General features: G+C 38.2%; 1 protein-coding gene across 1 annotated transcript in view; it reads right to left on the bottom strand.

Moving 5' to 3' along the window:
• Positions 1–12500, bottom strand: part of LOC138000531 (importin-9-like) — a 47296-nt gene that overhangs the window by 26006 nt on the left and 8790 nt on the right. The window contains exons 8-14 of the mRNA XM_068847016.1: positions 12394–12500; positions 6700–6859; positions 5120–5271; positions 4696–4794; positions 3471–3574; positions 2138–2277; positions 1223–1301 (exon numbers count right to left, since the gene is read on the bottom strand). The exon at positions 12394–12500 is cut by the window's right edge and continues 13 nt beyond it. Coding sequence (XP_068703117.1) covers positions 1223–1301; positions 2138–2277; positions 3471–3574; positions 4696–4794; positions 5120–5271; positions 6700–6859; positions 12394–12500 — 841 coding nt within the window. The remainder of the gene's footprint in view (positions 1–1222; positions 1302–2137; positions 2278–3470; positions 3575–4695; positions 4795–5119; positions 5272–6699; positions 6860–12393) is intronic.

Genomic DNA, 12500 nt, shown 5'->3' with positions numbered 1-12500 from the left:
GGAATTGAATTATAAAGGAAATGTACATGGAAAGCTCCATGACTGTACAAAGGAAGTGCTGAAGTGTCTGAGCTTGATGGAGATGACATGGATATTCATAAGACAGACTGGTCAAGAACATTAAGGTACCTATCACCTCAACAGTTTTCCACTTTATTTATTCTCCAAAATCGTCCCAAATACCTTGTGTTGTTTCTAGAACTTTTGGATTGAAAATTTACATTTTTATACACGCTTTGAAAGAGGAAAAAAGTGGTCATACTATGATCCATAAGCGAGAAATGAAGGGGAATGGGTTCTATACCGGGTTGACGTCACAAATTAATTTGCATCGCTGTTTTTCAAAGAACCAGCAAAATGCAAAGCAGTCTCTGACGCAAACCCAGTGTAAATCCATTCCCTATGGGTCAAAGTATAACCACTTTTTCCATCCTTCAAAGCAAATAAGAAAGAGAATTTTCAGTCCAAAAGTTCAAAAACAACACAATGCATTAGGCACGATCTTGGAGAATAAATAAAGAGGAAAACTGTGTTGAGGCGATGGGCACTTTCAAGTCTAGTTTAAATTAAGCAAATGAGCCTTTTGGGAAACTCACTTAATTTTCACACATCTGAGATTTTGCAACAATGGGAAATTTGCATTTTGTACAGAAAGGTAATGCAAATGAAATATAAGGATTTAAAGCCTTAGTCACACAGAAGTACATTGTATAAGGACAATATACCAATTTCGATATATTAAAATGCAGTCCTAAACAAAAGGCATCATCTCGAGGCTCTGGGCAATAAACTCATACAAATCCTTATATTTATTCCCCAGAGCCTCGAGATGATACCTTTTGTTTAGGACTGAATTTTAATATATCGAAATTGGTCTATTAAAAGTTACAGCTTTTAACTTTAGGTGGGACTTACGATGATAAACCAAGACATAAGATTATGTTCTTGATAGACTCAATAATTTAACCTAATTTAGTATTTTTTTTAGTAATTTCTTACAGTATGTATCATCATCATATACTCTTTATAATTAACCACAATCTGAAGGAACACAGCATAAAGAATACTGTTTACAACAAATTAAAAATAAACCTGTCTTTATACAGCCCCACACGTACAAAATGTGTCTCATACTTCATACTGTGACATGTACATGTACTCTTAACATAGGAGCATCATAACGTGTTGTGTTTCCTTTCTTCCACAGTTTGACAACACTCACCTACTTAAAAGCTCAGGAGTCATAAGGGGAGTAAACCGACTTGCAACCCATAACGCCTGACCAATGAGAAACGGGGACACTTCAAGAAAAAAGAACACTAATATTATACATGTACATGTATAAGTTGTTAAAATAAAAATATGTTCTATAGAAAAAAACCTAATAATTTCCACTACTAGTAAACCCTCTTCTGACTATCTTACAGGAAGTCAAAAGGGACATTAAAAAACATGGCCACGTGGAATTTAGAGGCAAGAGAGGGTTTCTTTAGTTTGGGATCAAGCTCCCTGGAGTGCATAAAAGAGGTTAGCATTACAGGTACGTATCAATCTCATCCCCTTCTTGGTGCTGACCAAGAGAAAAGCGGACTCTGGGGACTAGATTGATGTACGTTCATGTACCATCCACCTGTCAGGTACCAATAAATAATAAGTTATTATTGATATCATCCCTAATTCTTAACTTCAAATAATTGTGATTTCAGGTGAAACAAAGAAAACATTTAGAACAACAAGGGCTAGACTGGAACCTATACCAGTGGCTTTATACTCACTGTCAAAATCTGGTAGATTAACAAAACAGCTAGGTTGCTTTAAAAATTATCAAACTTAAAAAGCATTAAAGTTCTACTGAAGACTTGCAGTACATTGTACTTATCAACCAAAACACTGTTACGGTACTTTCTTAACTAAAATGCCTTTTCTCTCACTTTGTACCTGTTTACCAACGTTTTTCCTTTTGCATACCTCAGTCCCACAAGGATTTGCAATGCTACATTAAGTCAATCATAACGGAGGGGCGTTTGGGTCTTAATTTTGGTGGATCCCCCCTGATGTTAACAAACAAAAGAAGGGACTGATTGTAGCCTTATAATACAATGTACCTGTACGTGTGGCTACTCAAACATAATTTTACCTGATTCCCGTAAGTCTGCTAACACAACTTGAGTAAGGAATGATGTCATATTTATTGACATTTTTCCATTTGCAACTTTGTCAATGATCAGCCCTTTGATACATCCCATTGCTAACATACTTGACTCATGCAATTTCCACCTTAAAAAAATGCAATGTTAGGATCTTAACTAAACTGAGAAGAACTGTCAATAACAACACCCACTAAAGGTCATGAGCCACACAGATTACACTAAAGAAAATGCTCAACTTTACTTCGAAGAACTCTGGCTGCCGACACTTAGAAAAACTGGAAAGGATGGCCATAACAACAAACAAACCAAAAAAAAATCTTTCAGGCCCTGATGCACTAAATAATATATAATTACATTTGGTGAATAAAAAAGAAAAAGGGCTAGCCTCCTAGAATAATGACGAAGTTACAAAGATAGGTATACAGTAAAAGGTACAGTGTAGGTAGCCATAGCACCCCATGAGGCCAAGCGGACAGTCTTAACTTGACGTCCGGTATCAATACATGACAAGAACTGACTGCTTTGAGTTGTTGGGGGGGAATGGGGAGCATCTGAAGTGAGCAACAAGACGGAGTTCTTCCAGAGTACATGTACACTACACCATTATGTTTTTGCGCCTCTTGCATTTTGCCAGAACAATGAAATTATTCCAACATCATGGAGGCAGCATGGTCAGGGACGAACTAATTCGGTGTTACACTATTAGCTCCACAATGCAAGCATTTTGATTGGTTCTCGCCTATGATACGTCATCACTAAAAACTTTAAGTTAATTCCATAGAAAACAAATAGATTCCATGTTGCCGTGGGACGTGGGTCTGATCAGTAATAGATCATATAAGATGTCAAAGTGCGGTAAGAACATCAGCGACACATAAGGCAATACTTTTTTTGTTCTTACCACATTTTGCTCAATTACTGAATAGATCCATAGCAACATGGAATCTATCTGTTAAAATGACATTATTAAAAGGGCTTGTTGTGTATATTGATATTGCTGAAGCATCAAATGCCTTACAGAATTTATACATGCAACAGTTTCCTCCTGTCAGTTTGGAGTTCTCAACCATTAGCAGGTACGAGGGCCATTAGTAGAATGTAAGCTACATGTACATGTACTGGGTCACTGGAATATTGACACCTCAAATGCCCTAGCTAGGTTGCTCCCAGTTGACGAGTAAAATTGTCTGGCGTTAGACAGAGCAGATTCTGTTAAGTCTGAATTATTTTTTAACAGGGGTCAATGAGTCAAATAAAGAACTTTTCTTTTGAAAAAGTTAACACAGGATCATCATGACACTAGCTTAAAAATTTGCTTACCAGTTGACATCTCCTTTACTTTTTCTCTCAATAGCTTCCTGCAGATGTCTGTTAACTGCATTTGTTAATGAAACTGCACTTTCTTTAAAATCAGCAGCAATTGCCTAATAAAGCATGTACATGTACATCTAAACAATTATTATGGAAACAGCTCTTTAACATGTTAATTACGGTATTAAATGAATGGTTTACTATAGCTGACCAACTCATTGACTTTTGAAATTACTGGAGGCAAATTCTGTCTGATTACAATACATGGATGGTGGGCTGACAAAACGATTGACTGGGGAAACTTTCTACAGAAAATGTAGTGCTGTGTCCTTGGGGAGTGAAACATGAAAATGTGGTTTTAAATTATCAAACAAGTTGCAAGTTGATAAAAGATAATTAACTGCAGTAACAAAGCTGTAGGGTGATATTTCAAACCCTAGCCCTTCATCAGAACTGACTGACCCAACCATTAAATTTTTTCAAATGATCCACTCAGTCAACAAATTTTCTTGACTTCATCATCATCATCAATCCAATTTTGATCCGAGTTTATCCTCGTAAACGGGGGTGGCCAGATTTAGCCCACTTTGTCAGCAATCTTTCTAACTCCCACTCTCCATCTCACTCAATTCATGGCGTCCTTTTTCTCCAAACCAATGCTCTTGCTCTCCTTCTCCACTTGCGTCTTCCACGTCTTCTTTGGTCGTCATCGCTTCCTCTTGCCCTTCACTTCGAACTCAACGCTTTTCTCAGAACATGCCCATCATCCCTCCTCAACACATGCCCGTACCATCTTACTCCATCTGCCTTTGCCATCTGAACCACTGTTTCCTTCAATCCCGACAACTCCATCAGGTTCTCTGTCCTCTTTTTCTCCATCAGTTTTGCACCACACCTTCTCAAAATTGCTATCTCATTTTCCCTCAGACACCATGTCTCACTCCCATATAACATTACCACTCTTACACAACTCCGATAAACCATTCCTTTCACCTTCAGCGAGAACCTTTTTGAGTTCATGCAGCAACTCTCCACATTCCCTGAACTTCACCCAGCCAATTCTTGCTCTTGCTGTCACAGCTGCCTTGCAGCCACCACTTGCATTCACCCTATCCCCCAAATAACAGAAACCTCTCACCATTTCCACCTCTTCACACAACTCTTGATAGAAATTTGCTTGCACAGTAAACAAATGATTGCAAGAGAATCAAAGCCAGGAAAATAAATCACTTACCAAGAGTACATCTTGAGCAGCAATACGAACAGAGAAGGAAAATGTATCATCGTCTTCATCCTCCACAAACTGGTTTGGGTTGGATGACCATACCTGGACCTGAAACAGTGCAAAATTAATTGCAGGCAAAAAATACAGTGTAGCTGCAGTTCAAGTGGCAGGCAAGGATGCAAAATAAAATTTAGAAAAAACAACTATAAAACAGCTGTTTCTATCCTATATTCTTCATTGTTTGGAAACTACAGGAGACTGTTTTATTGAGAGATACTAGGCACTCTTTACTCCTCCATATCCACAAAAATTAATGCCATTAATGCCCTTTCCAGAGAAGGAAAATAGCATATTAATGTATCGATCATACATTTTAAAATAATAACCTCAATTAAAATTTACAAGTGTCTTTTAAACGCAAATATATTCTTGCCTGATCCTCAGTGATCTGCATATATAGAACCAGGAAGTATAACAGTTCATCCAGGAATTTCTTGACAGTTTTCTTGAATTTTGGTGTTTCTATAAGTCCATGTATAAACTCAAAGACACTGAACACAAGATTCTCAAATCCAAGTATTTCTCCTGAAAACCAAAAGTGTACAATATACAATAACTAATTTTACACATACATACTTGTATGTTTGATGCTAACCTTGTATTATTAAATGGCTTGTGTTTGTAGCCGATATAACGCGCGCTCTGATTGACTAATAATTATTGTGACTGAATTGTAGGGCATTATTCTCACGTAATGCCCACGGGCCGATTACGGGCTTGCAAAAACAAAGCAAAAGGTAATTAAAAAGCCATACAATAAACAACTTACTAACCTCACTTGCTCGGGACCGTACTGGGGAATATTGGCCCTCGGTTGTTTTTGTACAGACCTCACTGCGCTCGGTCCGTACTGCCGTGATATCGGGCCAATATTCCCCAGTACGGCCCTCACGCTTGGTTTAACTTAGTAAGAAGTTATTATTAACTCCTCACTTTGATCCTAAATTTAACCCGATCCAATTTTTTGTTATGTCACTAGCTGGTAATACATGTATTTATTTTATTATTAATTTTGGTTATTTTAATTGTTTACATTTTTTGGCTATTTTTCTTTTTATCCTATTTTATTTACAACCCAAATTCAGTAATTACTTACAACTGATCAGCTTGTTTAGTCCCTATTACTTTCAGCAGTTTTTTTTTTTTGTTAAGTTCCTTACTTAATGCAGTCTCTTCTGTATTTCGTGGCAAAATAAACAAATGTTTGTTGTTTGATAAAATTAATTATTAACTGAGCAATAGAGCAATCAATAAACCAATTAAGGTAGAGGTGTCAGATAAAATTCCATTGCTCTTAAGTTAATAAGTTGGTTATGATAATTACATGTATCATGGCTCTACAGTTGATTTAAGTGGAAGAGATCATCCAATGTTAGAAACCAGACAATTCAGGTGAACTAATGCCTATTCTCTCAAAAATATATATTTCTTTTCGAGACAAATGATTACAATTAATTTTGGTAAGGTGAAATTAGTGGACATTCTCAAGAGTAGTTACAGCCAAACAAAAGTTAACACTTTGATGTCCAAACCAGCCGAAACCGGCCAGACTTGGTATTTCACTATGTCTAACGCCAGACGATTTTACTCGTCAATGGAGAACCCCTGGGAGTCAATGGTTTAATGAAGTTCACAAAAGACTAGTGCCAAATTAGCAGTAGGAATTACTGTAACTTCATAAATGCATAATTCTTAATTCAGCCTGTCTACCATAATGCCCGAGCACTCGGCAAATCAGAGTGCTCACACATTGACAACAAGCAATTTTGAACGAAGAGGCCACTATTTTTATAAAAGAAAAATATAAAGATGAACTGAGTACACTGGACTCCACCGAAAACCTGAAAATCAAGTCATTACCAAATTATTATTAATTAAAATAAATTATAGAGTGACATTATAGGCGAAGGCACATTGCAACCTAGTTTGATTTGTTACATTTTAAATACTTACCATCAGAATCCACAGGATCATCAGCATCATCAGTGTAATTAACAACTGTGCGAACATAACGGTCTGCACTCTGAGTCAATGTGTTCCACATGTGCGGCAATATCTCCATCAAATGTGGGGCCATTTGTTTTGGGAAGTTCTTCACCAAAGTTGTTAATGCCTGTAGCACAGTTGTTAGTAAATGCAAGTTATAAGATGTACATGTACACCAGTTTTGATATGCAACACAAAGTAAACTGAAACTTAATTCACAAAGTTTTTCTAAACTCTGTCACTCAAGTATAAGATAAACTGCTGCACTTAACCCCAGCCTATAATATTCATCATTACAGTAATACTTGTCTTATTGTTAGAAATTGGTTGCAAACGCCAAGACTCAACCGGCTACTTCACATTGGAATTCAAAACAGGATGTACAATCATCTAATTTGCATTTTTTGACATGTATTCTTTTTAAAATTATTTGTGAAAGGGAGATACATGTTGGGAATCCCCTTGCTGGAATCAACTACACCTTTCAGGGCTCAAAATTGCTATTCACTGGTCACCAATCCGACCAAAAATTCAGTGCTGACGTCTAGATTTTCAGAACTGGTCGCCAGCTGGCAAATCACGTCTGATAAATTAACTCAGAATAAAACAAAAGACAACTTCTGTATGAAAATCTTCATATGGTACAATCATTCAGAACTGGTACGTGTAGCTAGAATACGACTCACTTTTCTTTCCCCACTAATAATAGACTAAAAGAAAATCAGTTTCACACACTGTTAATTAATGAGCGCACTTCAATACTTCGATCACTGCGTTTACTAGGCGCCACATTGTTTCAGTCGCTTCTTCCGCAAAATGGGATCGTGGGCGCACTTTAACACCATGTTCTTCTTGACGGGAAAACAATGAATCAGTTAAAGGAATTACATGCGTTTTTGCGGGCGGGAGACGAAGATTCAGCTAGAAGGTGTTGTGGTTGTATGGGTGGCGTAGGTCGAGCAATTAGTGGTTAAGGTATTTATCTGCCGTGAAGGTACATGTAAGTTGTCTGCCACGCAAGCTGAAGGAGAATAAAGAACTATGTTATGAAGAAAAAGCAAGGATAAGGGACCCATGTTTGCCTTGCTATGGAAAACACGGACCTAAAACGTTCTGTGCTTCGCTCCATTTCAAAATAAAAACTGAAAAGAACACCATCACCAAATGAAAGACATGAAAGCCAAAAACAACAGTGGCTTTAGAGCTACAATCTTAGACAAAACCTTGAAACACTTTGAACATTCTCGCACCGTTTTCGTCCCCCTCCCTTTTTCAATGTTGGTGTAGCCAGTCAAAGAGGAAAATGTCGTCTCAACACTGTCAAGGGGAAAGGGGTGTTTCAAGGATTTTTGGCGAGGATTTTGTGAGTTGCAAAAAGCCATCTGGTTAATATCAGACGTTGTCATTTATTGTTAAGTAGTTTTCTTGAATAGTCCAGAAAGACGGCGCTAGCTGGGAAGACCTTGCTGTAACTTTTGTTTGACGCAATTAAGCTAGGAAAGATATGAATTGTCTAGATTTCGATGGAAATAAATAGGAAATGCTATTTTAGGTCTTTAAAAATAACATTATGAATACAGCCTGGCCACAATAGTCACGGGTAGGAGAATTTTTTTTTTCTCAGACATAAAGGTTAAGTGTGATTAGTCACACAGTTCAATGAAAAAAGCAAGTATGGTGTACAATAGGAAAACCTCGGCGGAAGAACGAGCACTCATCAGATTTCTGTACATGGAAAGGAGGTATTCTCTGCGAGAAATTGCAGCAAAAGTGGACCGATCTGCAGCAACAGTAATGAGAGTGCTAAAAGAATTTAACACTCCTTCAAAGTATTCGCAAACTCACGGAAAGGTCACCCACCAAAGAAGAGGAAGGCCAAGAAAGTTGTCATCCAGAGAAGAGAGACTCCTTATAAGGGCTCTTCTCAAACTGAGGTGTACAGAAGGTAACTTTACTGCCAAGCGACTCATGAATGAGGCAAACATCTCGGCAAGTGATGTGTCAGTTCGCACTGTGGGAAGATTCTTAAATAGCAAAGGGTACTTTTATCTCCAAGCCCGGAAAAAAGGGCTGCTTACTAACAATGACAAGAGCTTACACGTTGCATTTGCCAAAAAGGTGAGAGAAGAGTATGACAAGGAGTTATGCTTTCTACTTGGACGGAGTTGCTTTTGCGCACAAGACCAACCCGCTTGATCAAGCACGAGCTCCTACTGGAAGGATCTATCGCAAAAAATCTGAAGGTCTCAACCAATTTTGCACCGCGAAAGGGAGTAAAGTTGGATCTGGAGGGAAGGTAGTCAAGTTTTTAGTGGCGATTTCATACAATGTAGGAGTTATTTTATGCCACGAATATGAACATATGACGGGAAATTTATTTGTGGAATCAAAGAGAGGAAATACAAGACTCTTCATTCAAGACAATGACCCAAGCCAGAATTCAGCGGTCGCAAAGACTGCTTTGCAACAAGTGAGCGCAAAATTGCTTAAGATACCGCCACACAGTCCTGATCTAAATCCAATAGAGAACATGTTTAAATCAGTCAGTGACAACTTGCATGACAGCGCTATTGAGGAACAATTAGAGTGAGAGAGTTTCACGCAATTCAAGGAAAGAGTGAAAAATACAATTGTTCAGTTTCCAGTAGCCAAAATAAACAATTTAATAGAATGCATGGACAGGCGTATACAACTAATACTAGAAACACAAGGACAGAGACTAAAATATTAAGTATGTATCTTTATGTTTTCAGATAAATATAATGCAATTGACATTTACAAAATTATCCTATTGAATATTATATAATAATCACTGATAATAGTTTGGAACTACCATGTAATATCTCTAACTTTTTATTTGGCAACAGATGTAAAAAAGGAAATCTGCAGTGTCTATGTACTGTGCATGTTTTGCCTTAGTGGAATCACGTGCGGTAAAGGTCACAACAGTTTACCGTTGTCAAAATAGAAGTTGGTCTGTTGACAATCTTATTTTATTACATGTTATGGTTAACCGTTGTGAAAAGCCTGAATTTCACGATGGCATTGAGGCTGTTCTTGAAAATTCATTTCAATTATAACTAATGTCTTCTATAAGGTGATTTTCAACCGAGAAATACGACTAAGGAATGCGATAAAAGGCAAAACCTAATGGTAAACCGTACGGTTTACCGGCGTTTGTTTACACTTTACACTCCGTCACCATCACGCAATACTGCAAAGTTGCATAATACTTTTATTGGAATATGCTGAGATTCGCCGATCCTTTGGTGGGAGCGCGTTCAACACTTATCCAGAACTGTTGTCGTTACTGTTAGGGGACAGAATTAATTTGGTGAAACATTTTGGACAAGGCGGAACGTTTCTTTGCTCGCCGGGTGGAATCTGCGAAAAGAAGTTGAAGATTTTCCACCTTACTCGCATCATTTCGGTCTCCCGTTCATCTATGCAGCCTCCCTTAATGAACACTAACTCATGCTTGCCTGTGCAGAATATCGGAGTGTCAGTGTCAAAGACAATGTCTTTAGCGTAGGACTTTATTCCGGCCTTTTGCTACAACTAGCTTTGATACATCGAAAATACTGAGTCGAGGTGCCTTCTGTTTTCTGGTTTTGTTTGCTTTTCTCTTCGTTCCACCGCGTTCCGTTGTTGTCAGACTGGCCTCTTGTGTTCGAGTTGGGGCGCTGTTGACCAAATCTGGATGATTCATAGACTGAACATACTCGGGATCTTCTTTTGTTGTGTATCTCCAGGTGCTATAATAATTGGAGTGAACAGACGAAAAATTCACTTGAATGGAATGGTTGTCATCGAGATAATTTCGCACACGCAACCATCGGCGTGGATGCGACAGCTTTAATGCCATGTGGTAATGCGTCCCCCCTGAAGAATGCTGCTCTTGACTACAAACCCACTGCACAATATCAGCTTACCCGCTCCTTGTCTCATTGAATGCTTCCATCACCGTTCTAGCAAAACAATCTCTCGTTCGAAATTTTTCAAGATTGGCTTGACTGTCAGTAATTAAATACACGCTACGCTCTTCGCGATGCAGAAGCCTCTCTCGCGATCCCACATGGAGCTCTACTGAACATCCATTATCGTGCAAGTGTTCACTTCCATGGTCACTTTCCTCCTCTGACATGTCTTCAATACTCTCCTCATAACAGTTAAAATCTCCTTCAGAAGTTGCCATTATCAAACCAAAAATTTACTAACGTTATAATCCCCTTCGCACATTTACACAACAACAGCAACAACACATAATACCCACGGGTTGCCCTAACAATAACTTTGTAAGTCTCACTTTCATCTTCTGTGTGTGCTCAAAGAAAATTAATTCCTGTCACTTCAGACAATCTTAGACAAAAACCTTGAAACACTTTGAACATTCTCGCACCGTTTTCGTCCCCCTCCCTTTTTCAATGTTGGTGTAGCCAGTCAAAGAGGAAAATGTCGTCTCAACACTGTCAAGGGGAAAGGGGTGTTTCAAGGATTTTTGGCGAGGATTGTAGGTCTTTCTCGTGCTGTTCCTTTCTGTGCTATATTTAATTATGACTTTCCTTGCATGCAATGCAGCATTTAAAATCATGTTCTTATGTAAGCCATATAATTATTAAATAAGTTGGCGACCAAAATTCATGATCTGGCAACCAGATTTTTCCCATTAGTTGCCAGCTGGGTCCTGAGCAAAAAAGTTAATTTCGAGCCCTGCCTTTGTGTATACTTGGAGAAAACCCATCAGCACAAGGTCAAGAACAAACAAACTCAGCAGACTAATAATTATTATTGATTAAGACCATTACTGTGTCATCAAGTTTCAAATTGTGCTTGTAGATCATACTTAAACTACAGTACCGGTAACTTTAACAGCTGTACTTGCAGGGTTAGGAGTTACAGAGCACATTACAAGACAGTAGTGGGAGGAGGACTGATCGTTAGAAACCTTCAAGGACTCGCTTAAATGTTTGAGAAAAAAACACCTTTTAACCCATTGTCTCATGGGAGTGAGACTTAACATATTTTACTCTAACGCCAGACAATTTTACTTGTCACTTGGGGTGTCAGGAGGGCGTTTGAGTTGTCAATGGGTTAAATAAATTATAAATATTATTATTCTTTAATCTATGCTGATGAACAGTTGCACAAGTCAACATAAAATGAGCAAATTGCGACATAAGATAATCAAGTTGGCACTAATTTCCAATGATGTACTGTACATGTATGTACAAAGTGCCCCAGCTCCCCCCCCCCCCAAAAAAAAAAAAAAACAAGTTGCAAAATTGGTGACACACTCCCATTAAAAAACAGCTTTTCTAGCTACCAATACCCGCCCTATCTACAATTCCAACCTTTCCCACTTCCCCACTTCCCCACTTCCCCACTTCCCCCCTCCCTCTCTCCCTTTCAATGTTGACTGTTTTCAGTTTGTTTTGTATTGCTAGCAACATGTAATACATGTAGGTAAATTAATAATGCCCCAAAATGGTGAAGTGTCTCCACTAATTTTGCAACTTGTTGTAGCAAAAGAAGCAAAATGCAGTAACTCTTGTCTGCCCTGCTTCACATTCTTCTTCCTGCCTTATTTTCTCAGGCACTGAGTTGATTATCCTCTCTAAGGAATACACTGTTCTTTCAACACCTGTACAGTAAAGAACCAACCTTTAGAACCTCCATTTTTAAGCCACAATCAACAGTTGGGCTGTCAGCTAAAGCCAGAACCTGAACAAATGCTTGAGTGAACTGAGATAGTATTGGAAACAGGATTT

Source organism: Montipora foliosa, chromosome 4 (assembly GCF_036669935.1).
Source record: "Montipora foliosa isolate CH-2021 chromosome 4, ASM3666993v2, whole genome shotgun sequence".
In the NCBI taxonomy this organism is placed as follows: domain Eukaryota; kingdom Metazoa; phylum Cnidaria; class Anthozoa; order Scleractinia; family Acroporidae; genus Montipora; species Montipora foliosa.
Note: the sequence above shows the minus strand (reverse complement) of the source record. Positions and strands in the feature narration are given on the sequence as shown.